The sequence below is a fragment of the Falco peregrinus genome, chromosome 1 (genome assembly GCF_023634155.1).
Source record: "Falco peregrinus isolate bFalPer1 chromosome 1, bFalPer1.pri, whole genome shotgun sequence".
NCBI classification, from domain to species: Eukaryota; Metazoa; Chordata; class Aves; order Falconiformes; family Falconidae; genus Falco; species Falco peregrinus.
The window spans coordinates 17,860,196-17,887,065 of NC_073721.1; the positions used below are offsets into that span (position 1 = coordinate 17,860,196).

At 38.9% G+C, this 26,870-nt stretch overlaps 1 protein-coding gene across 3 annotated transcripts in view; it reads right to left on the minus strand.

Annotated features, from left to right (window-relative positions):
• Window positions 1-2,251: 2,251 nt before the first annotated feature.
• CTNNA3 (catenin alpha 3) overlaps window positions 2,252-26,870 on the minus strand; it is a 500,914-nt gene continuing 476,295 nt past the window's right edge. For all 3 annotated transcript variants that reach the window (XM_005235159.3, XM_027783430.2, XM_027783431.2), the window contains 3 exons: window positions 24,588-24,693; window positions 17,053-17,187; window positions 2,252-2,727 (listed from right to left, as the gene is read on the minus strand). In XM_005235159.3, the coding sequence (XP_005235216.1) occupies window positions 2,440-2,727; window positions 17,053-17,187; window positions 24,588-24,693 (529 nt within the window). In that variant the 3' untranslated portion in view covers window positions 2,252-2,439. The remainder of the gene's footprint in view (window positions 2,728-17,052; window positions 17,188-24,587; window positions 24,694-26,870) is intronic.

A 26,870-nucleotide genomic window follows, 5' to 3' on the forward strand; every position in this document is an offset into this window, starting at 1 on the left:
TATTCATTTAGAGGGCTGGTTTTTGCCTGATAAATTCCTGTGTAATGGGGATAGGAAGTTGAGATCAAACTGGCCATTGAGTGTGGCCAGGGTAAGAGTAGTGACTAGCATTGCAGGAAGGAGCTTAAATTAAGCAATAAACTGTGCTTTACTGAAACCAGACTAATAGTGTATACTTGGTGTAATGTAAGGCTGGCAATATATATATATAAGCAAACCTGGCAGGCTTTTGAACTGGGTATTCACTAGTGTTGGAGACCAATAAGGAGACACATAAAAATTAAAAAAAAAGAAAACACAACACTAAAGGGTATTTTCTCAGTGGTGTACATGCTTTTTATTAATAATGTGATTGATAACAAGACATTAGTTACAAACATTTGATGTCAAAGTGACCTATATCAGAGGTGTAACCTGGAGACATGTGGATCTAACCCTGGCCAGAACAAGGTTACGTCAATTGACCTGTGGGTTTCTGGACCGGAACCTTGCGGGGGGGAGGGGGGGGCAGAACCTGAAATACCACGTGGAGATATTGGTTTTGGGATGTGGCAATAACGTACGCTCTCCTGATCTCTGTACCACGCAGAATCTTTACCTCAGCTCTGCTCAGTGTGCCGGCAGACCTACTGAAAGTAGGCTGTATGGCCCGCTCTGTATTAGCTGCACTTGGCTGTTAGCTGGCTCCCACGCTGCAGCTGTAAGAGGACTAGCAAAGACCCACACATGTTACTAAGACCTTGAATCAAGCATGCTATGCTGGAAGAAATTTAAATTGGAAAGAAGTAATTTTTCTTCCAAACTCCTACTTCCTTTCATTTAACAGATAGTAAAGTTGAGGAGGGTGGAATAGTGATGTCTGTAATTTTTAAATGGGATTTCTTAACCAACAGCCTAGAAATTACACTGCTCCACTGTCCGGAGCTTAGAAACGGTGGGCCCCATGAGGAAAAATGCAGTTTATGGTTATTTTTGCTGCCCACATTGTGCTAGGTAGGTGCACTGCTGTGCAAAACATGGTAATAAATGACAGGGGGCAGCAGCCCGTAGTCTGGAGCTGCCTCATAATGGCAGTCAATGACATATCATGAAGTTCTGGCATTTGAGGGAGCCCTTTCACTGTAGCAAATTTAAAAAAAAAAACCAAAACCACAACCAAAAAAACCCCAAAACCAAACAAAAACCAAAACCAAACAGACAAAAACACCCCCACCCAAAGGATCTAGTTAATTGCCAAGCAAAGGCATTTTGAGTAACAAGTGTAGTCTGCGAAAACTGAGTGACATGGCAGGGAATGCCGTGGTTTAAGTCTGTCCAAGTGGATTTTGGATACAGACAGATTAGGAACACTTTTTTTCTCAGAGTATCTTACAGAAACCTGGTGGTGATCACAGGCTAACAGCACTTACCTTTATTACATACTTTGAGATACAGCGCAGCCATTTAGCAAGTCGCTTACTGGCAGAGTCCTGCATTTAGGACTCTGCTGTCATAGGTAATTTAAATCGCTACAGTTACCTTGCAAAAATCTCATAATTCCTAAGATTCAAGATATGCATCTATTTCACACACTAATCTAGGAATAATGATTTATCTCATATTTGTTCTTTTGTACAGTGATTAGAAGTTTTTTATTGTTAACATCTGATTTATCTGAACTTCCAAATGTAACAGATTTATTAGGGCTCACAGAACAGAGTAGGAAGCAGAACACAGATTAATGTTAATGCTTCAAAAGGCCTTTTAAAGAGCTATTATTGCTGCTGTGTTGAAGTCAGTGCTTTTTTTATTACGCTATTACATCCATGTTGTTTTAACACTTTTGGGGTTTCATCAAACATTTTCAAACTTACGTTTCCAAGGCTGGGCCTTGGACGGGGGGAGATCTTTAGGTCTTTCAATCTAGATACGAGTTGAGGGCCCAGACTTTCACCTAGCACAAGCAATCCAGATGATCTGATCACAATGTAATGGTGCTGTTAAAGGCTCTGGCCTAATAGCATAATGTTTAAAAACTGTATGTCATAAAATGCATACCATTGAGTAGTGGCCACCTTCATCCCCGGTGAAGGAATGCCTAACCCTAGCAAGCGCAGTATGACTCTGGGCAGGCCGGCACATTGCATCCTCTTTCCCAGCTACAGAACCAGCCCCATAATGTATTACTCAAAGTGCTCTGCTGAAAACATGCCAGTATAAAGACATGATAGTTTGTCACTGCAAGAGAACGGGTTGGTTTGTGGGGGGGTTTTTGGGTTTGTTTTTTTTTTTTTTTCCAACTGTGTGCTTCTAATTAATCCAACAGCATTTTCAAATAATTTAAGTGTTATCTTACAGATGTAGAGAAAAGCAAAACATTAACATATATAACTATTAAGTTGGGGGAAGGAGTAAAAATCATCAGAAATTCAAGAGACGAACACAAAAAGTGGCAGAATATTAGACTATTTCTCTGCCTCTAAATTCACTCATTACTTGAACAGGATGAATTCTCTTCTTTGCAGAACCTTTTCTGACAGCCGCATAGATTTCTTCTGGCTTCTCTCTTTTAATTAGGGGCTTCTTCTCTGGAGCCTTCATTCTCCACATCACAACAGGATGTCGTGGGCCAGTAGGACTTTGAATCTTGATAATCTTTGTGGATGCAATATAGGACATCTTCACTGTCTGCACCACAGCGTTCATTAAATTTTTCGCAGCCTGAATTAGTGATGTGACGCTATCCAACTGTAATAAGAAACAGAAATATTAGCCTAGGAAGCCAGTCTTCTTTTAATCACGATATGCCTAGGAATAAACAATGGTTAAAAAGTAAGTCTACCATACTGAAGCTTAATTTCTTTGTTTTCCCTTGGTGAGTCTGATCCTTAGATTGGATATTAAGAAAAATTTCTTCACTGAAAGGGTTGTCAAGCATTGGAACAGGCTGCCAGGGAGGTGGTGGAGTCATCATCCCTGGAGGTGTTTAACAAACAGATAGATGCAGTGCTTGGCAACATGGTTTAGTGATGGACTTGGCAGTGCTGGGTTAATGGTTGGACTTGGAATATCTCAAAGGCCTTTTCCAAACTAAATGATTCTGTGATTATATTCATGTTCCACTGCTCAGGCTTAAAGTGATATGCAGAAATTTGTGCTGATAGGATATAAATGGTTATATAGGTAGTTTATTGTTTTTTTAAAACAAGCATTCATGATGCTTGCCTGCAGGGTCTCGTTGCAATTAGTACTGATGAGTAATGAAACCAACTCAAAGAAAAGCTGTGAAAATGTGACCCGTTACTTCCTTCGTATCAGCACTAAGCAAAGTCTCTAGCTGCTCCTGTCATATTCCAGGCTCCCACACATGCTCCTGATCAGTGCTGGGATACTTGAAGTGGCTGGTTTTGTCAGAGCTGCTGAACCTAGTCTCAGTCAGTGGCCAAGATTTCTAAGGGTAATTAAGAACAGGACAGTACACAGAAATTGCAATGATTGTGTGGCCTCAAACTGTTTTAAGGAGTGCTAACCTAAGAGGCAGAATGTGTAACAAACTAATCCCCATCACCTCCTACCATCTTCAGCTGCATACCACATAGGCGTACAAGTGTTAGAGCAAAGGCATTTTCCGTCGATACTCACGGCAATAGGAAATTGTGCATTTCATTCAAACTGAAAATCTGCTAACTGGAACAAAGAAATGCCAGCTTTAACAAGCAGGTTGGCTTTGCCACCCTGCTCTCTAATGTAACACAAACTCAGATGGCACTGCTCCCTTTATACGTTTGAGGCCTGCATGCTGCACAGTATCTGTGGGCTGAGAGCAGAGTGCTGGGGACTCCTCACCGTCTTAACCGCTTCCTCAGCCCCAGTGGCTGGCAGCCAAGCTAGAGGCTGCTTGTACTGTGCAAACAGCAAATAAGATCCTGTGATGAGTTACTGCTCTGACGGGGAGAGCTATGATCTTGGGGGTTGTGGCTTGACAAAACCAAGAACAAGCACAAGTATTTGACAAAAGCCCAACACCGGCAAAGGAACTGATGCCTGTAATTGGCCATCAGCATCACTTCAGCCCTTGGAAATGAGAAAAAGGCTCTCATTTCTCTTGGTCTCAAAACACTGATCAGGCTCATCATTTCAGAAGTAACAGGAACAACAAACACACAAAAGGTGAGGAACTGTGTCTGTGTGCATGTGAGAGTGTGTGTGTGTGTTTGTGTGTGTGATGGCGGGTGTCCTTCCATGTCTTGTGGTCTTAAAATCCAAGAGCAGAGAACTTGTGTACATCTGCTACAGCTGTGTGTGTTAGGCATTGCATACCACCCTGGGCACTTAGAAAGTATTGTCATGTGTCCAGTGCACTCAAACAGGAAAAAATGATACCATTTTATGTTAAAAGTTTACAATTTGATTTTGGTCGTATGGGACACTTTGACAGGGCCAGCTAAGCTGAATTATGCCATATTTCATTTTGAGCACAGTGCTTTTTGTACCATTGTATTTCTTTCTGATTTATTTGCTTGAAATAAGGACTGTCTTCCTCCTTCAACATAAAGGTACCTTTGCTGTTGTCACAGTGCACCAAAGAACTGCCAGGGACAAATATTAGCATAAATCATCTCAGTGACCTAAATGAGTAGCCTTTTACCTTGGAAGAAGACACCACACTCCTATTTAATTACAAGGCTGACTATTTCAATTTGGAAAGGAATCTCCAGTCTGAATACCTTTAAGAAAGTTTTACATATTTATTATTACTTAGTATTTAATACTTAAGCAATTTTTTTTTAGAAATATTGGTTATTATAAATATTATTTAAATAAATTCTGCCGGGTTGCCTACCATTGTACGGCATTTTCCCCAAAACAGGGAAAAGGAGTGTTAAAAGCCAAACTTCTGTCAGTGTGCCAGGATGAGAACAGTATTGATTTTAGGGCAATATATAAACTTCAAATGCAAGACAGTCTACTTTATAGAGAGCATGTGTGAATGCACGCAAACGTGTGTACATGCACACACAGAGAACGTACAAGTGTGTGTGCATGCACTGACATACTGCAAGCACCTTGTTCAGCAATATTTGTCACTTGCATGTATACTAACACTGAGGCAGCCCACCTGTGATGTGAATGTAAAAATAGTAGGATTACTCTATATAACTGGAAAGCCAACATTTCCACTTCTAAACATCCTCTTCGTTGAAACATTTGTCTTCTGTAAAAGTAAGGTAGTTAGTTCTTTAAAAGGGCCATTGGTTTTAGAAGGAAAATGATCTTGCACTTTGTCAGTCAGCCTAACTGCGTAGTCTTTTGCGAGATGCAGATTTGCAAACTGAGTTGTTGTGAGAGGTTCAAGGTCTTTCCCCCTTTGCCAGGTCTCATGATTTGATCAGGTGAGAGGAATGTTATTGTCTGTCTTCATGTTGATTGTGTTAACGCTTTGTACACATACACACAAATAAGGTAGTAATAAAAATGCAGCCAAGGGGCTGCATTTAGTTGCATTTTGGAAACACCTATTAACTGGCAGGTTTTTCTGCCAGTTCAGATCCTGTTTACTGCTTCCCTCTGGGAGTGCCAAAAAATCCTTTTAATTCCCACCCCCCTGCCCGAAAGTTAAAATAGTTAAGGGGTCTGGTTGAATGCACACGTCTGCAATAGCGAACTGGAATTTTCATCTCTATACTCCAGGAAAAGGTGGCCTCTGAAGTTCATTCCTTGCTGCAGCATGTGAGCTTTTTAGAAAGGATTTCGTTTGTAATAGGCATGTGATCTTTGCATGGCAGTATTTTAACAGAAGAAGGTAGGTGTATTGGGGGCCTTCAGGGAGGCAGGCTCCTAGTCCCTCGCTAGGTTTAGCAGTACAACACAGTGTGTCTGATACGATCTGACACGAAGTTTAAAGCACATGGTGACCTCCAAGCCTATTTCAGATCCTGCTTTTAAGCCAAACAGTTTATAAATTCCAAGGCTGTCAGTAAGGTACTCTGCTCAGAGGGCTTGTCGTTACGCTCCTGATACGTCTGCAGTCCCTCATGCACCCCTTATCCTAGGGAGGCTGACCAGTGGTGTAGCGTTAGCTCACTGCCAGATGAACTGGTGTCCTGTTCAAATTTCAAACTGCTGAATACTTACTGTCACGATGTATATTATTTGTTTAGAAGGAAGAAGGGGAGAGACACAAAGTTTGCTGTGAACCGTTTTCTTTCATAGTAACTGGAGGATTAATTATACACAGACATGTGCACATACACAAAATTTTCTTAATCTATTGTTTTTCTATGAATGGCTGACAACACCATGATCTTGACAGCTTCTTAGGAGCTTTGAATAATACCCCCCCAACAACGGTCAGTATCGGTGGCATCATGTGCACTCACTGTTCTAGCACTGGCTGTGTAGTAACACCACTATGAAGCTGCTGCGTGCCGGGGGGGCAAAAGAAAAGATAGTTTTGGTTCGGTGGCAGAAGATGTATAGGCTTTAAAGGGCAGGCTTTTTTACTGAGCTTTCTTAGTGACTTCAGTGTCTGTAATCCTTCCATTTTTTTTAAAGTTGCCTGGAGTTAGAGCGATGCCAGGATTGCAGGCAGGGCAGCAAGGTGGGCTGGGGTGTCAGTGGCAGGTCCAGTGACTGCTGCTCCAGGAGTGGGGAGAAAAAAAAAAAAATCTGTTTGCAGGGAAGGGAAAAAGCTTCTAGAATAAATTGTTAGCAGCATCCAAGCAGGATAAAGGTTATCCCAAAGCTTCATCCAGTTTTTATTGTGACTCTATAGTGTATACTGTGAAATATGGACAATAAAGTGGAATCTTTTCAGGAGACTGTTACAACTTACTTGCCTTTCCTATTCTCTGCAGAGTGAAGTTAGTTACCACCCATTCTGACATCTGTAGCTCCTTCTACAAAATGGCCGTGGCTGCGGAACAGTCCGCAGCTCCTTCACCAAACCATTGTGATCAAGAAAACTGTGTTTTTATTTCTTAAATTATAATCATACATATCTACTATAAACAAATAATAAGTAAAATTCATGGTTCTCTGATTTGGTGAGGTTGTAATTACAAAACAATATGTGGCATGTTAGCCTCATAGTCTGAGATGAGCTCTGAGCAGTGGACACCTATTAACTCCGGCATTTTAAATGCTGAAAATCTGAAGACTGAATTATAAACCCAATTGTACAGATGTACCAAATGGAAGTGGCTTAATTCACTGCCCCCTTACTGTGCCGGTAGAAAACTGAACCTCTGCCATACTATTTAAGCTCTACAAAAGATGCTCTGAGATACAAACAGGCTTTCAGAAACAGATACCTGAAATAAAAATATTCAAAAGAGCCACTGCTGAAAAGCAGATGACCTGTCAACACTAAGGCTGTTTAAATTAGGGGTGTTGCTGCACAGCGGCGGTGCTGGGGGGAGTAGATGGTGTGCGTCAGGACAGGCAGCAACCACCATTAATTCTGCTTTGCTCTCGGCCTCTCTGCATAGGCAATGAAATACAGTGAGGCTTAATGCTGCCCTTTAGGCTATCCATGTTACTTGCAGCGTCTTGGTGTCCACATTCCCCTCACTTCTCTGGATGCATCTCACACTACTCTTCTGTACAGAAAATGAGGGGATGCGGGTTGCGGGTGTGGAGATATCTCTTCATGCAAAATTTTGGAGCAGCTTTTAGAAGATATTCTTGGGCATGTACTACAGATGGTAAGAATAAGGCCATACATTTCATCTTTTTTTTGTCTCTAGAGAGCAGCTGGTTTTATATTTCAATGTCAGTAACATTATAGAGTTTGGTGTAAATCTATTGTTCTTCTATAAATCTAATGTACTCGAGGACTGTCTTCACTTGGATGCTTTTATCTCAGCTATTCAGCAGCCTCTTCAAGGTCGTGTAACATATCTAGGAAAATTGATGAAATGAAATGGCATAAATGAAAGATTAATAAAATATTCATTGAGCATTTAAGCTCATTTCATTTAGAGGTGGAGCTGCAAACCTGTAAATGTGTAGCAAGTGATATGTAAAGATTCATTACCAAAACCAAACAAACCAACCCCAACCTAAAAGCAGTTTTATTTTCGTGTGACTCCCACTTTGGCTCTTTCAGCACTTGCCATGGATCTACAATGTTCCAGCCTCCACATTTCACTGCTCTGACTGTCAGTCGAGACAGTGATTCTTAAAGGACTTAGGATAAGCATCCCTTGCCATCTCTTTCCTCATTTAAATGTCACCTGTCCTCTGTTAGTACTTTGTTTCCATTGCAAAAGGAATACAGAACGATTCTGTAACTGCTGTAAACTTCACACTGTGGTGAGAAACAGAAGATGCAGACCTGAAGATAGTATTTTTAAAAAAACCAACATACTGATCACCCAAATCATGCTGAAATCAACTCATCTCCAGCATGTGCATTTCTCTTCTGTAATGAGTCCTGTGTGCAAGTAAAGCAAACCTTCCCCTGAATAACAAAGCTGTAGAAAAGACAGTTCAGAAAAAACTAAATTTTGAAACTTTATTTTCAAATTGTTTACATGCATTATATTTTTCACATTTTCAATAAAATAATTTAATGTCTTGGCAGTAGTAGCAATCCATGACTATAAGAAGTTTAACAATATAACTGCTAGGTCAGTTGTTTTTATTTAATATTCAGAACGATTAAGAAAATCACGATTTAGAACTGAAAGAAACTTCCGTTGTCAAAGTATTTTCTGTTCAGTGTATTAAGAAATGCTTGCCTTGGCATGTATCAGTAGGAGTTGTTTCTGTAGCAGTTAAATACTGAATTTCCTTATTCTCACAGCATTCTCGCTCTCCCACTCACACTCTTTGCACAGATCTGCAGACACTGTCTCTTTGACACAAAGAAGTGGCAGAAAAGTGCCTGCTGGAATAAAGCTGTAAGAAACTATGCAAAAGAATACTCACAAAATATTTCTTGGTATGCAACGTGCCAGTCTGCTAGAACCCCAGCTGTGATACTCTCGATTGGTCTGTGTGAGTCTCGGGGTTTTTTGCAGGGAACTGAGGTTTTACTGTTTGAGCACAGATTTAACAATTGGCTGTTTACAATCTCCCGAGTCCTATTTACAGTTCAGCCAGACGTTCATTTTTCATACAGGTGAAAAGTAAGAATAAAAAGTAAAAAAAAAAAAGTAAAATCAAATACACAATTTTTTAATCACCATTGGAAGTTTGAACTTAAAATTCTTTCGGAAACAAGGTCGGTTATTAAAAGTTAATCTTAACTGAACCGCTAGGTTTAAATACATGCCTAGAAGCAAGTTTTCTTTGTTACACTATACCGAGAGACTAAGACTGAATTTCTCTTTCTTTGGCAGCTACTTCTGAAAAAAACATGAATTCTACATTTCTATGAAGAGTAGAGTGAGCATCTGAGTAGTGGTGCATTTAAGGTAAAAAATACTTATTACATTTTTTTCTTTATTTGTAACAATTTGCTGTTGTGAATTATTTTATGGTTCTTTTACTAAGGTTGCTAGATAAAGTGATTTAATCCTTTAAGATTAAAAACAACAAACCAATCCAAAACGAGGTAAATTATTAAGTGAAATCCTGACCATTGAAGAACTCAGTGTTTTCCTTGTCCTGGGCCAGGATATTACCACTAGTTACTTGCCTTGTTTCCTGAGCTGAGGATATTTACATTTCCACATTTTTTTCTCCACCCAGCATTGTGATAATTTGATTTTAATGAAAACGGATAGTCGCACCAAAAGATGGGCGTTCAAGAAAGCCTAGGAAAAATTTCAGGAGTTGGAAGCACTTCATTAACTACTATGTTTCTTCATGTAAATGCCAGGTACTACATAGAATCTGTCATGGATTCAGCTCCAGTACAGTTACATATAAAATTAAGCCAAAGGGAGACTTGCCATTGCAATTCTGTTTTCCCATTACTGGAAAATGTTCCCTCAGCATTTTGCTCACCTCTGCTTTGCCATGCTCTCCCTTTGGGATACATCCCAATTTGTGGAACTGGCCTTGGGAAATCTGCCTCACCATTTGGGTGGATAATGTGGGGGTGATTATTTTTCAATGAGCTGAGTTTTCCTAAAAATGTGGCTATTCCATTGTCTGTCTGCCTGTCTTACGTTATACACGTCAAAGGTATGTGGGGTTTGTTCTGCCTTTTAACCCTTTTTCAGGTGGGGAAATTGAAGCTGATGAACTAAGTAACTAACCAGTACCACAATCTGCTTCAGGCTATGCAAGATTCAAAGAACTGACATTGAGTCCTTTAATTAGGCCAGGCCCTGTGTCCAAGTTAAATGATAAAGAAATTACATGAAGTACTGTAAAACTGTTTCCCTGAAACACCATAATGGAACATATGCTTAGACAAGTGGTTAGCTCAGTCCCTCCGAAGTACTGCTGTTTTCACTTGCAGGAAGGTTTTAAGAAAATGAAACTATTTTTTTAAAAAAGTTCCTTGACAAAAAGAGAATAATGGTTTAATATAAATCTTTTCCTTGCTTGTTTCCATCAGTTGCTTTAGTTTGTGAAGAAATGGAGTGCTTGTTGCAATAATCTTACATTCATTGAGGCTAAGAACTATAAAATACATCCTTATTTTGCTAATTAGACAAGTAATTATTATTAGGAAAACTTAAATGTCTTGTAGCGTACATTACCAGTAATAAGTCTTGCTGCTTTAAATCTGTTCTTCTCAGTAGATGCTGTTCAGAAAGCAACAGCAACTGAGCTGTCTGTGAGTAATAGGAAAAAATATACCCCTTGCTCTGCTTCCAAAGGCCAGGAGCTCTGTATACACACCTACCAGCATACACTAGGCAAAAGCAGTGGAAGATGTAGTAGTATTATTACATAAAAAAAACCCCACACAGTGAAACATTTCTGTCAACTCTCAGTAACAGAAAATTTTACAATAGTTTACTAGCTCATAGGGGCTGATGTCAACTTAGAAAATTAGCATTTTCAGAATCAAATACTGATTTAAGAAGTAATTTTATGCATAGTGTTCAGGCTCTACAAGCAGCAGTTTCAAGCAAACTGACCAAAGTTCCCAATGACATGGAGAAATACCAGCAAGGAGAAACAAACTGGCTGAACAAGGAGCAGTGGCTCTGCCTCTGGCACACGCAGGCACCAGCTTTGTCAGAACAGCAGCTATGGACTTAAAGCAAGGCAAAAGATAATTTTTTTCACCGAAGGCCACACAGCAGTAAAAGCAGGACAGCGATACTGAAGTCAGTGGAACAAACCGTCTTAAATCAAGTGAGCTGTTACAGTAGCTAGTATTTCAATACGATTGCCCCGCTTGCTGCTTAGCCCTTTGTTCCCATTCTTCAGTCCTACAGGAGCTGCAGCTGGGAAGCCATTCTGCCCATCTTGACTTCTCTTTTAGGAGGAAAAGGCAAACCCGAACAGGAACCCTTAAAAGGAATGGAAATGCACTGCTCCCCCTCCCCTCCCCTGCCAAAGGAGCAGCTCTTCAAAGGGTTCAGCAAAATGCCAGCTCTTGCTGCGTGGCTCCTCTCTGGCAGTAACTGAAAATCTCCCAACTGTAACGAAGGCGTTGAGCAGCTTGGCAGCTGCCACCATGCTCACATGTTAGCCAAGACATGATTTTCCTGAGGTATGGTTATCCAAGGATCTGGACTGTGTCAGCCTGGTGGCAGCCACAAGTACCTACCTTATATTTTTCTACCTGCCAGCTTATAGCTTTGACTCCGTGCGTTTTTCCCTGCAGCATAGCCTTCAAAGCTGAAACATGTTCATAGCAATATCATGCAAGCAACTTCTGATTTAACTGGCATGGGAACTCAGTGGTTAACTCAGCAAGGGCAACAGACATTTAAATCTAGCCTTGAAGCATGAAGTTAGAAGTATTAAAGCACCTACATTTACATAAAAGTGGATTTATATCACTGTTTAAGTAAGTCTGGTTCTTGAGATACCAACAGGAAGAGTCAAAGATAAATCAAATGAGACATTTCCAGGAAAAGAGTGAAACAGCATTCAGTGCACAGGTAAGGCTGGCTAACCTGAGAGATCTCTTCTCTGCTATTTATCAAATTCTGTAATACTGTCACTCTGAGAACTCTGTCCAGATTTCTGTTTCCTTTTTAAGGCCAAAAAGCTTTGTTTCCCTTACCAAATAAAATATAAAATGAAATACAAGATAATGACTATAAATAGCACAAAACAGAATTGCCTCGCGGAAACCAGACAGCATGATGTTTACATATAAGATATGTTAATTTTCTGCCCTGTGATACACTTCTCTTTATTTAAAGCTACTGCTGGGAAAAAAGCAAGCTGGCAACGTGCAAGCCTATCATTGTGCAGTACTTGTAAATGAATTATCAGCTTATCTACATAAATATATGTAATTACTGTCAATCTGCGTACTGCAAATGTTACCCCATTATTTTATGCCTGAAGAAGCACAAATTTATTCTAATTACTAGAAGGCACTGTCCACTTCCTGTTCAGTCACACCTAGTGAAGACTTACTGAATCCTCACCATCTTCACTTGTGCAGCACAAATTTGCAATGCTAGCTACATTATTTAAAAAAAATTAAGTATTTCACAGGAGCAAGACTAAATAACTGATCAAGGAATTTTTAATGAATGCAAAAAGCCCCACAGTGTATGAAGAATTAGAAGCTAATGAGTCACACATCTCTTCCTCTCTTTTTATGGACATGACCCTTTATAACCACCGTAACTGGGGCTCTGAGCCTGACTGTGCCACTAGAATAAAGGTACAGTGAGACAGGCGGGTGTCCCCAGACGTGCAGTAACAGACTACAAGGCTATATGGCCTAAAGTCAGCCAGCCGCTAGCTCAAGAGAACAGTCAGCTGGATACTCCCCAAAGCTGGCCCAGGGAAACTGGCCGAGTTAACCTACCCTTATGGTATGGCAGGGGTATTAGTTTTAAGTAAAAAACATTCCAGGACAGGTTGTCAGGTGAGTTTTATAGGGAAGACAAGGATGAGGGCACAGGGGACATAGGTGAAAAACAACTGAAGATAATGTGATATAGAGAATGAATAACTATGAGCTATGTTTGTGGGTTACAACATACTTTTTCATATGCATAATGCTCTTTGTTGTCATGGGAGTAAGTGGTGAGCTGAACTATGCTGGCAGCCCCCAGCACCTCCTTAGGTACAGTGCTTCTGTAGCTGGGAATCCATTTTCCTGTTGACAGAGGTACGGTGCCCATATACCGTGGCACTGCGGACCACTATTATATAGTAGTAGTACATAAGGTTAATCTGCAATGCCATTTTACGACTACTTTTACTTCCTCCTCCGTAGCTTCACCCAGAAGAAGATCCTGGTAAGACAGATGATGTGACAGCTCTATTTCAAGAGGCAGTTCTTTCTTTATCTACAAGCATGAGATAGAATAAGACTATATCCCTCTATTCGTTACTCAGTCTTTGTCTTTAAGCTTCAACAGAGGATTTTTTTTCATGAACTGCTACTCTTCTTGTGAGAAAGAAACTTTAAAATTCCTTGAGGCTGATCTAAATCTGCGATCCTTGTGCACAGTTACTGTCAGAGAAAGGGAAGTGTGGGGTGGATGTAAGTGCCATCTTACATCCATACAGCAGTGCTTTTTTTAATGTGTGGATTTGTGGTCTGTCACCAGTTGCTCATTCATTCTCACTTTTTGTGCAGCGAAGTCTACTAGGCCAGTGTGGAAGCTGTTATTAACCACCTGAAATGTGGAAATCTGTAATTTCTCACAAGAGAGAAGCTTTCCTCCTCAGTGCTTCTGTTTGCATACACTTATCACAGCTCCTGAAGGAGACAGGAGATAACAAAAGGGAATTGTGAGGAGCAAATGACAGCTGAGGGAGGACCAAGAATCAGGTAGTTATCTTGAGCGTACAGGGGTACAAGAGAGAAATCACAGGGAAACAGTGAAAGCAAAAAATGTAGCAACCTGTAGAAGTGTGATTCTTCCTAATGCATTTTCTCCCATAGCAGATCTTCACTACCCAGATGACGGATACAGTATTTTGAGACTCCTGAGTTTTTTTACTTAATAAATAATGAAAACTTTACTGTCTCCAAGGGCATGCACTCTTTTTTTCCTTAATCATGCCTGATGTCTCTTTTTCTGATTCTCATTCTTTATTAGGATAAATAGGTAAATAAGAATAGCAGGACTAGGGAGAATATAATCCTATTCCAGCTACACTTCTGGCTGCTTGAAAAAATAACTTTGCTATTGATTTTATGTGAACAAAGTCTGAAGATTTAGTAGTGTTGCATAAACCATAAAAACCCTGCTTTGTCTAGAACACTAAAATTCATCTGTCTAAAGAGATACTGGACAATCAGGACATAGATATTCTGTCCATGTATCTTCTATGGAGTTTTTCCCTTACTATGCTCCCTGAGGTGAGGGGTGAGAACACCTCTGTGCTTTCTTATGCAGAACTTTGGATTTTGTTACTTTCCAAGGCCAGCTAACCTACATGATCAAATTCTATAGCCTCCACATGGATCTTCAAAGCCAGAATTTGCTCTAGCTTTTAAAAAAAGAAGTTCACTTATCAGCCATTTTCTATCAGTAGTGAATTTCTCTCCCTCTCTGCTTATCACTTTATCCATATGACATAGTTTAAATTCCTATATTCTTCTAAAATTGAAGCAAGTTAAACACAAATAGTTCATTTACATATAGATTAGGACAAGCCTGATAGGAAAGCCATCACAGTTTGCTTTGGTTGCACTTTCATGTAGCCACAATTTTAATTGTAAAGGGACAGCTGAGCACAGTCAACCAGTAATGCCCTCCCCTTCTCACTAGCAGACATTTAGATCAGGGAGATATTTTGGGTTATTTTCTAATTCTCTAAAACTTTTTAGAACCACTAATACCAACCCGGTATGGCTCCACTGACTTTAAAAGGCTTTGGCTGGGAGATCTCTGGGAGCATTGGCTGGCAGTTCTCCTCTTTTTTATAGGCCTAACCACATCGGCCGTATTTAAAGAATAAATATTACAGTCACTGTTGGAGCGTCTTCCAAGATTGCTCTAACACAGTATCAACCAGAATTTACAGCATCTCACCTTGACTACACATCACACTTCCAAAACTGTCCACGACTCTATAAACATGTTTTTAATTTCCACTGACTCGAAGCTAAGCTCCTGTTTAAGAGTGTTTATTGAACAGGGACTGAGTTACGCATTTATTTGAGCAAGTAATTGCTTTCCTGGAGTTTCTGGATGCACGCAATCTCTTGTACTCATCCTCCTTTCTTGAAAGAGGATTAAGATCTATAGTCAACCTTCTGGGATTATAAATTAAGTTTTGTTTTTCATTTTTAGAAGTAAATTTTTTGTGAAAGGATTATGTCCTTCCTACTGTTGACATATGGGTGACACAATAAAATGGCAAAGAAAACAATGTGAGTATCATTACAGTGGGAGAAAAAAAAGAGCAAGAACCAAACTAGGCTTCCAAATTTTCTTGCAGTGAATCCCCTAATAATTTGCGCTCAGTGAAGGACGCAGGACCAGGAAAATTACAGATCATATGTATCGGGTGGTATGCGATTTTTGAATGTCAAGGATCCATGTGAATCCAAATGTGCCAAAGCAATGGACAATTCAAATCAGATATACATTGTGATGTGCAAGAAGTTGCATCTTACTAGTTTTGTAAGCAAATAAGATTTATCTGTGTTGCATATTTGTTCATTTGTCAGCTCCAGTAACTTTTTAACCTACTAGTTAGCTAATCTGATTTCCAGATTTCACAGAGACACAAGAATGCCAAAGACAAATAATAAACCTCTACCAGATCACAAAATCACAGACTGTCTAGAGAGACACAGTTCCAGAGAAGAAGTCCCAAATGAGAGGTCCCAGAGAGGAAAAGACAGAGACAGCCCAATTCTTGTTGGCTCTGAAGTGGGTGGCCAGCAGCCTGTCAGACCAGACTGCAGTCAGTATCTGCGGCACTGCTGTTCTTGCACAGCTGTAGTGTGCTCTGCGTGATGTTTGTGGCAGATGAGTCTCTCTCTCTCTCTGCACCTCTGCATGTTAGAAGCACAGAAACTGGGGTAAAAAGCACTAGTGCTCTAAGAAAGACGTTAACAGCTTATGTGCAGATGAGTGGAAGAGTGAAATACTGAAACAAGGTTTCTAAGCACAGAGGGATACATGGATTTCTGCTGTGTGGGACCACTGCAGGTAGATTTAAGACAACATAGGGAAGTTGAGAGACTTGATAGCAGTTAACGTGCAACAAAGGGCATGAAATGGTGACATCTCGCTTTATTAACCCCAACTACTCATGTAACTGCTTGTAAAAGGAAAGAAGAAACAGACAATGAAGATAAACTTGATTAATTTACAACCCAAGTGAAAATGGGTATTTGCTTCAGAAGGTATGCATTCAATTCAAAATTACTTATCTGTAGGTTCCAGAGGCTTAAATATGGTCTCTGAATTATCATTTGAATATTCAACAAAAATATTCTACAAAAACCAGCATTTCAAATCTCACATCAGCAATAAGAGGCTTCATCTCTGATTAGTTCATAAACTATATATAATATACTAATAGTTTTAGTGATACGCATACTCCAGACTGCATGAATGTGAGTGTTACTATAAAGAGGAAAGTATTTAAATGGTAAGAATGTAGGGTGGGAGGATTTTGGTACCTGTTTTTTGTACCATTTAGCAGATTTCATGTCTTGAAATCATAATCCCGTATGCTACAGGTAATTAACACTAACAATCAAAGAATATGTGAAGGCATTCTATGAATGCCTGTGATCAGATCTGTGCTGAGGACAAGTGCATAAAAGTTCCACAAAATCATAAACAGTATCTTTTCCTTAGCTAACAAGACTTACCTATAACAGAGCTAATGACTCTTAAATTAATGCAAAATCCAAGAAATTTAGTCAAAAAACAGTGGGGAATAAAACAAGAGATTCAGGACTACACTGGAACTTCTCACGAGCACAGGACAGCACAACTCAAATTTAAGATTTGTTTTGATTAACAGAGTAATGGATACCATTTTTCTACTTACAGCAGACATGATGAGCTCTCCACCTAGATTCTGGATTTCTGCTTTAACTTGACTGCAGATTTTGAGCTGATGGGAGTACAGCTTGATCTGTTCTAGGTAAGCCAACAAATCCTGTTTGCACGATTGGTCTGGACACTGAAGATTAAGAAAAGAACAATTAATAAAGCATTTCAACAATTGCTGATTCAAAATCTTGTCTCAGACATCAGGTTAATACTTCACTGAGGAGTGTTCAAATTGTACGTACATAAGTGTAGTCTTGCTTTTTGCTGCAGCTGTATCAGGTTGCATAGTTCATTCCTTTTGCAAAGCTTTTAAACAAAATAATTGGAGAAGCTCGGGATAATCCAAACTTCCCCATATTCACTTTTTATTTAACACTGCTACGCTTGCCTTAGCATGTTTTCTAAACAAATTCTTTAATGTATGGAATAACTGTTTTCCTTTAAATTCCCAAGAAGCTATAATTTCTTCATAAGAAGATACCAACATTAATAGTGATACTTATGTGGGCAAATGTAAACATAAATGCAAAGCAATGTTAACATTTATATGAAATTATGCTTTATCTTATAATATGATCTGTGGGGGTTTTGTGTTCCATCCAGAATTTATTCAGGTTGATCTGCAGATCTTCTGTATCAGTGGGAACAGGAAAGTAAGAATGTCTTACAGAAAACTCACTGATTTCAATACTTTTACAAACACAGTTTTTTTTATAAAAATAGCATCTTTCTACCCTCATTTCTCTGAACTCCCAAAGTACCTGGGCTACCTGGAGGGGAAATACTGCTCTGTGAGTACCAGTCTAGACACCCAAGGCCTGGTATGCATTTGTTCGAAAGCTGCTTTTCATTGCTCTGGCAGAATAAAGGGATCTTAAGGTGAATGGTGAGTCCCTATCGTGCTACAACAGCTGTAAAAAGTGAGCATGAGAAATAAGAAATAGATCCCTACAGTTTTTCAAATACGTGTTTTTAGCCTGTGTGGTGTACTTACATTATAAATATAGTCACTTTCTCTTGATAAAGAGAAAATGTGTTCCCCAGCTGCAGCAGCAACAATCATCTGTGGTTTTGTATAGTTATTTAAACGTTTGGTCTTAAAGAATTGTGGTCAATGGATTTAAATCCAAACCCTGCCAGAAGTCATACTTAATTCATTGAATACTTTACCTGAACTACTGGCTTTGCTGAAGAAACTTGATATTTGTTTAAAATGGCAGGCTGAAGATTCTACTCTTCATGACTATGCAATATATGTATGGTTAAGCAAACAAGTTCATGTTTTAGACTTAGGAAAAGATAAAACTAATGAAGATTAAAGTGAAGAATTTTAAATAGTAATTAATATGAATTAAATGTCATTCCTTACCTTGTGTTCTGCCAGATTCACAACTAAAATATTTTCTGTACCTTAGCATAGTTCAGAAGAAAAATAGAAGTTTCTTGACAACTTCTCTTTCTTATGTGTAGTGTTTTCAAAGTGTTAGCATATTATGAAAACTGTATTAAAATATGTCTTTGTTTCATCTTTACTCAACACTGCTTTAAGAGCTGCACAAATCAGTATTTAAATACTGGTATCTCAATGGCTGTTTAGAAAACTGGAATACTCATTTATTATTTAATTTTAATTAATAAAAATTTTTCCTTCCAGTCAAATGCAACTGTAATCCCCTTAAGCATCAGAAATAGTTACATAAAGACAGGGTGTATTTCCTGTAATGAGATGCTTGCACCTCCATTTCTTCTCTTCTTAAATACACTGATTAATTTTTTTCCCCCACTGGAAAAACTCAAGAGATGGCCAGATAGGGTGCCAGTGTCTCATCCACTTCAAATAGTGACAATGTCAATTACAGAAGTGAAAAGTATTCTTTAGCCTTATTATACAACACTCATATAATAATATTGGCTGGCCAGTCACATTTACTATCTTCCTTATATACCATTGGAGAAGAAATGCTTAAAATTTCAGGAATGCTAAGATAATATGTGTCAAAGGCCAGAAAACTGCCACTCAAGATCAAGACCTTGAGGTTAAAACAGTTCTATGAAAACACTGGTTCAGTGCTCAGTAGCATTCAAGAAAAGCAAATGCTAGGCAATATTAGGGAAAGACTTCTGAAATGTAATTATCCAACTGTAAAACTCTGTGGTATACCTACAGCTTTACTACCCTGTGTAGATGTGGTGCAACTTTCCCCTCCTTTGCCCTACTACAAGACATAAGAAAACAGGAAAAGGACAACAAAGACAACAGGTATTCTTTCCTCCAAAACAAAACCAAGAGGTCATTAAAAGCCATTAAAAAGGAGATGGTACTTAACAGTGTGTTGTTAAGTTGCAGAAATCTTTGTTGTAGAATGGTAATACTAAATGCTTACACAGGTTTAAAAAGTTACTGGACAAATTAATGAAAAAATATCAAGGACTATTTAATGTGTCAAGTGTATCAAAAGTATGTTGCGTTAAGTAAATTCTTAAATGGCTGCTGGAAGTTGGGAGATGATATTGCGGAAGTATCATGAAACGCGTGCTGTTATCTCACAGGGTTCTGTATAAATTCAATACTAACTACTGTCAGCAACAGGATATTAGCTTAAATGAACATATGTCTGTCCAAGTGTGTTCATTTTTATCTACTTTGTCCATAAAACTATACAGGATGACACCATCAAGACACGCAGCAACACAATACAAAGAAAAGATGTTTATAGGGGTAAAGATAACATTCTACACTAGTTTAAGCAGGATAAAGTACTAAAAACCCAAAAGAATCCTCATGCCTTATAGCACATCCAAATCAACCATAAACAGGTATTAGAAAAAAAGATGTACTCTGTATAAAAGATATTCCATAAGGTATCTGCTACATATTGCTCAGAAGCATCTGGCACAAGCAACACTTGCTCACTAGTGAAACCAAATACTAGGCTGCAACAGAAGGACAATTAATAAATTCTGAGTTTAATCATCCCACAGGCAATTGATCGTTACCAGTTTAAGGCTTCACATTCTTTGCCAGAGATCCTAGCAAATGATGAGAGGTTCTTTTCCAGTACATATTGATGGTAGTGGGGTGTTAACAAGGGCTTTCCATAAGAACAAGATCAGAACTGACTTGCATCCAGAAGATGCAGTGGTGTTTTACCTAACAGAAATTATAGCCACAGAAACCGCCAAGTGATCTGATAAATTATGCAGTGGCTAAACACACAGTGAAACTGACATGTACAACCCAAGTGAAAAAGCCACTGGCACGGCAGTGGCCTGAAAGATCAACACAATTCTGCAGCAAATTTTGACTGTAAACTATGCTGTTCTTGCTTTACTTCGATTTCATCCCTTTCCTACCAAAGTCAACAGCATTCCTTTAGAATCTGAATCTGATTCCAAAGACCCACTACTATAAATACAAATGTGTAATTTCTTGCAACTACTTGTTAACTGTAAGCTTTTAGGTAAGATGGTCCTGTAATCATATCTTGTAATCTTTTCAGCACGTCTGCTTGCATCACATTTATCAGCTAATCATTTTAAAGGATGCCTTTTCAATTTTGCTTTCAGGAAAACTTTATAAAGTAGATGAAAACAGCTGATAAATCAGGAGACCACCTGGTTCTATGGAAAGAGATTTTTCATACTGATCACTACGCTTCCAGAATTTCAAAGTAGTTAGCATTTTGTTGCCTTGATGTATTGAACCTGACCAAGAGATCGCTGTACATCAAGGAGTTTGTGACCCACACAGCACTTACCCTGAGCAGGGCCAGGCCTAGGCTGTGCTGTCACGCAGAAATCCCTTGGCCACAGCACACCGCTAGCGAACAGACAGCAGCAGAGGAGCTTGTGGGCAGTTCCCACTTGGTACTGGTGATTAGGACACCTGCACATCCTTGCCTTTATCTAGGACTGCAGAAAGAAGTTTTCATGTGAACATCCCGTTTGTCAGTGGAAATGATAAAGTTGTTTCCTTCTGGGAAAAATCCTGTAATAGCTCGATCGACCAAAATGTGGGACTCTCTTCTATGGACAGGGTCTGCCCAGCATGCTGCGCACGGATCAGAGGCCCGTTTGATGGTGCACCACCTGGGGTTCCCATCACTGAAAGGGATGCAAGATGCTCTCCGCTATTCTTTCCTTGCAGTGTCAGCTCTGACAAACAGCATTTTAAATGACACCTCACAGAGTCGTAACAGACCAGCACCTCCTGGTGCAAAACAACTGGAATACTTAGGAGGCTTTTAATGAAGATCTTAACCTACAGCACATTCCATTAAAAACAGGATGTACAGCCTTAATTACCTTAGGGCCTCAGGTCACAGATTTGACGATGAATTCGAAACAGTCTTATTCAAAACTAAATTTATTATCAATGTCCTTGTTTAATTTGCCTAGATTTTATGCTGATGCTGTACTGTGATTATTTTCACAGCTGTTAAATCTAAGTGATCTTAAAAGTGCTGTAAGTATGGATCAAAAAATAACTGAGTTCTGTTAATTGTACCACACTGTGTCCCTTTCCTTCAAACACAGGAAGAGAGGTTTATAAAAACCTGAAATGAAGAACAATGTATCAGAGAAGTGCTGCTGTGGCTGATGAGTTATAAAATACTGCAAATCAGAGTTTCAGGGTAGGGTGATGGGGTTTTTTTTCCTCCTAACCGAAAAACTGTATGAATTATGTAATTCCACACCTCAACTTTGATTCTCTGAAATTACACAGAGTGTGAACCAAAATCATTCATTTGAAAATGTTTTATGAAGAGGAAAAGGTCAAAGAGATATGACAATGATTCGTCATCATGCAGTGATTGCTTCTTTCGGGTTCTTGCTGGGGTTTGAAGCCAGATGGAGGAAATAGAGCGAGGTTTTTGCTTTTCTTCCTTGGAAGACCTACAGCACATTCTGTATTTTTTTTTACAGTTATGTCTGTAGTCCTGTTAAATGCAAAGGCAGAGTAATAGCTGACCCATGGGGGACAACTGTGAACAGTGAAGTGTTGTGGCCTAATTAAATGACAGTATCAGACGTGGTAACAAATACTTACAGGGTAGTCTAAGCTTGATAGCAAGTGCTGAAACAGTGTCAAGAAAAGTATGCGCAGAAAGAATGCAAGGATCTTTATCTTACAAGTTCCTTGAAAATTGCTACTAAGAAGGGCTATCTTTTTTCACTTTTGAGACAAATCATACAAATCCGTTTCTACATTGAATAAAAATTCTACATAATTTAGATGTTACTAAAAGGCAACAGGTGAAATATTCCACTAAAAAGTATTAATGCTAATGAGAAAGGTACTCATAAAACCTCATTAGAATTCATGTTCCAGTCTGGGCACCATATTCTTGAAGGGTTCCTTCATCTGGACCAGATTCAGTGAACAGCTATTAGGTAGCCAGAGGAATGTAGAGTTTATTTTATTTTAGGATCCCAAGACAGCTAGGCATAGAAAATTTGGCAAACACCTGAGAAAAGGAATTACTGCTTTTTACAAATACCTTGTTTTATAAGCTAAAAGATGACTTGGCACAGGCAGAAAAGGTTATAGAACTTAAAAGATTTCTAGCCATCCGAGGAATGAGAGGATCATGTTAAGCATTTCTGTAGTAGGAGTAAAGGTAAAATTCTTTTTACCAAGTTTGACATATGCCTAGCAATGATTATAGTTGTGTTCACCACAGAGGTACCAGAAATGCTGCTTTGGTTAATCTTTTTTTTTTTTTTTTTTTAATTGTATATGCTTATTTGCTTCTAGTGTGAAATTAGATTTAAAATACAAGCAACACCTGTAAATAGTGTATTTCAGATGCAAGCAAGATGTCACAGGGAATAACGTCACATTTCCCAGCAGCTACAAGGGTACACACAACTTATTAGCAATAATGATTCATGGCTACTTTTCCCTCACACTGATTTGTGTTCTAGTCTGGAGTCCCTGTAGTAATACAGAAAAAAGAAAATGTTAGGAAATAAATATTTCAGTGAGACTGGATTCCCTATTCTAAAAAGAGCAAGGGATTATGACCCTTACTCACCTTTCACTTTGATACCCCATCATTTTCTGCAGTAGATCAGTGACGGTTTTGAATTTTAATCTGTAATTGATAAAATGTTGAGAGGAGTCATTCTCCAATGCTCTTGAAGAGAGAGATGTGTTGGAACAATATCTGTCAAGATCAGAAATGGGGACTCAAGACATTTCACCTAGTTTCTTCACAAATCAGATCACAACTGTATAGCTCCAGAATAAAATTTCTTTGTTATCCAGAATTTAAGAGAGATACACAACAGAAAACACTAACAGATTGTTAGGTATTAGAAAAGTAAGCATTGTATATGAAAGTCAAAAGTCGAGGGGGTAAAGACAGTATGTGAGCGTGTGGAAGACAGTGACTATACCACGCTACCCTGGTCTGAAAAGGCAGTCACAAAGACTAGGAACGTAAGTGTTCTAGTTTTGATACTTGCACGCTGACGTGTCGCTACACTCTTCCATTGGCACTGTCTGGCTCTAAACCAACCAGCCTTACTTAGTGAAGAAGGCTGCATGCGACGAGTTGCTTGGCGTATTCATTTCCTAAGCTACTATGCAGTTGTCTTAGCCAGGAAAGTGAGCATGCTTATCGATTTCTGGAGATACTGGTTTGGGTATTTTGGTGGGGGTTTTTGCGCTATCTGATGTTTTAAAAATCCAGTGGAAATTAAGTAGACCTTACAGCTCTAACACTTTGCATTTGATGATGATACATACACTGACTGTCCAGAAGGAAAACCATTTTACATCAGTACTCCAAAGAAATGGCCAGTGTTGGGGGGCAGAGATGGAAGAAAGACAACCTAGGCACAGCAAACCCACAGATTCTGTAACTATATAGATAGAGAGAGATTACAGTGGAAACCAAACCATTTCAAAGACAGAGAAGAAAAATCAGTGACCTGACCAAGCATGGTGCTGAGACCTGGCACCTGTCCAAACTCGAAGTGAGCCCACTCAGCGAGCTCTATGCCAATGCAACAGTCCTGTGTTCCCACACCTAAGCTGACTCACCTGAAATGACTCGTCGTTTCTGGGTAGTTTACCCAATGACATCAAGAATGGACTGTACTATATATCTAAAATTTTATGGTCATAGCTTAAAGGAGCCACAAATATATATATTTACATATACATGCATAGATACTCATATATACTGTATGTCTAAAATGTTGTGTTCATAGCTTAAAGAAGCTCACACACATGTAGAAATACATAAGTAGATAAATGTATGTACATACAAATCTGTGATGTATGTGCACATACATTTAGGTATGTTTGTAGGTATATATAAACAGACACACTGGTATGTATGATGAAAAGAATCCACACATACAATTAAGACAGAATGTATGTATGTATCACTTCAGAAATAGAGAAGTAAAATCAGACAAGTAGCTCTAAAAAACGTCATGAGCAGTCCAACACACTTCTTAAGTGTGGATGGATTAATCTGTGACAAAGTTTAATGCATTGCTGCATAAATAACCCACCTGATTGGCAATCAACCGTGCTAGGACATCCATCCTTGATCCTGACTCCGAAATCATTTTGGCTGCATTAATTACATCAGATGTGTTCTTCAGCGGTCCTCTACCCCTTCAAATGAAACAAAGAATCCTACTACATTATTCAAAACCTGAGACTAAATCATATCCATGCAAATTAGGCACAGAAGAACTCAATTAAATAAAACAACTAATCCATACAGAAGCAATATTAATTAAATCCCCATCCCCGCCCCCAGCTGTTTTATTTTCATGTCCCACACAGTTGTACTGTTTGGCATCAACTGGATGCGAAGTACCAGAAAGATGTCACATAGTTCTTTCATACTGGAAGCACAACCGATGCCAAATCCTGAGGATAGAGATTTTAAGAGACTACCGGTGTCATTTGCTTTTCCCATGGTTATATGAAGCTGATGTTCCTTTCCTTTCCAGGAATTTTCTAGTAAATATGTTCAAAGAAAGTCCAGCACAGTGATGTATTCTGAGACTCATTATGAGTATCTGGTCAGAAAAACATAGGGTGGTTTTTTGTTGGTTTTTTTTTGTTGTTTTATTTTTTTTAATATAATTGGTTTACGCAAACAGGAATGGGAATATATGAACAGGGCTGCAATTAAAACTAATGAATGCCACTCAAAATACAGACAGGCCATTTCTGAAAGTACTTTCCAAATAGTATCATAAATTATTCAGAGAAGAATTTTCAATTTAGGAAACCTTGTGAACAGTTTGTCAAGAAGCCAACCTCTTTTTTTATACACACACACCCCATCCCCCCCCCCCCCCAACCCTCAAAAACTTCAATTACATGAAGAAGTTTCTAGAACCTAAGAAGTAAAATGTGAATACTTAGAGTAGGTAATATTGACAATTATTATCTTCACATTCTCTTGTGCTTCAGCATCTTCAATGCTGAAATAATTCAGCTAAACTAAAATCAACACTTTATTATACTACATGTGAGCAACCCTGCTAAATTCAGCTATGCATTAAACATCTTTGACAGGACTAATTCTAGTTTTATTATTGTAAAAATTTAATTCCTGAAGGCCTCATATCAACCTACAAATTTTGCAATGGACAAAGGAAGTAGACAACATGAAAAAAAATCACCATACTTGTTTGTTTGAATGAGAAGACCCTTTTCCTTGAAGTCAGCATGATTTCATGCAAGAAGGCAAACCATTCCAATAAAAAACTCATTTAGTGTAAAAATATTATCCTACACAATTACACAAACATTTCACTCTCTAAAAAGACAGCAATGACATCACAACATGGCAGATAATGTTTAATCTGCTCTTTTCTTGATTAATTACATTTCTTAGCAAAGAAATTTTTGTAAATCCTTGGGGAAAAAGTATACTTTACAAATTAACAGTTCCTTATTGTCAACTTTTGAAGCCCACATTTGGGACAACCAGAATCCGATATTTTATGTGTTATTTTTCTACAGAAAGGTATCTTGTTACAGAAAACCTATCTAGCAAATTGATCAGCTTACAGAAGATTAATAGTGTATGCGGAGAATGTATTTGCAAATGCAATCCCATGTTTCCAGGATTAAGTACTTCAAACTTCACCATACCCTTTATTGCCCTTCTTGGTATATTCCCTTCTAACCCTGAGCTGCACAACTGAATTCCCATGACTGCACACTGAACCTTCCTGCCCTTTCAGTCTACTGATTAGTTTTTCATTGTTATTTGCACTGTGGCAAGTTTCCAAGGCCATAGGTATGTCAGTTGTCCACAGCATGTCCTTCAGGTGTTCTACGAACTATAAGCAGTCCAGTACCTTCCTGGAAAGTTACAACCCAGTCTACCAGCCAAGCAACAGAAGGTGAACACAGGCCAGAATTAAAGCAGTAAGGAAAGGAGAGATGGCCTAACAGTGGAAGTAATTTCTGCCGGGGTTATTCTTCCAAAAGTCAGCAGCTTTTTTGACATTTCACATCGGAAGATATGCTGTCTGAGTATTTTAAAGGTGAAGTTGTTCAAATTAAACTAGCAATTTTCTTGTACCTGTGCAAGCCCCTCAGAGGATGTGGCTAACAAGAATGAAGCAATTCTACCCAAGAAAAGTATTTTAAACAAATGAAAAGGAAGTATTTATTTCCACCACGAATATGCCTACTGTGAGAGCCATTACAGGAATACTCGACAATGAGGACTGACAAGACTTCTGCTCCGCTTACCAGCTAACTGCACCAACCTATGGCTCAAGTTCTCCTCTACTACATTCTCTATGAAATGTAGGGCATGG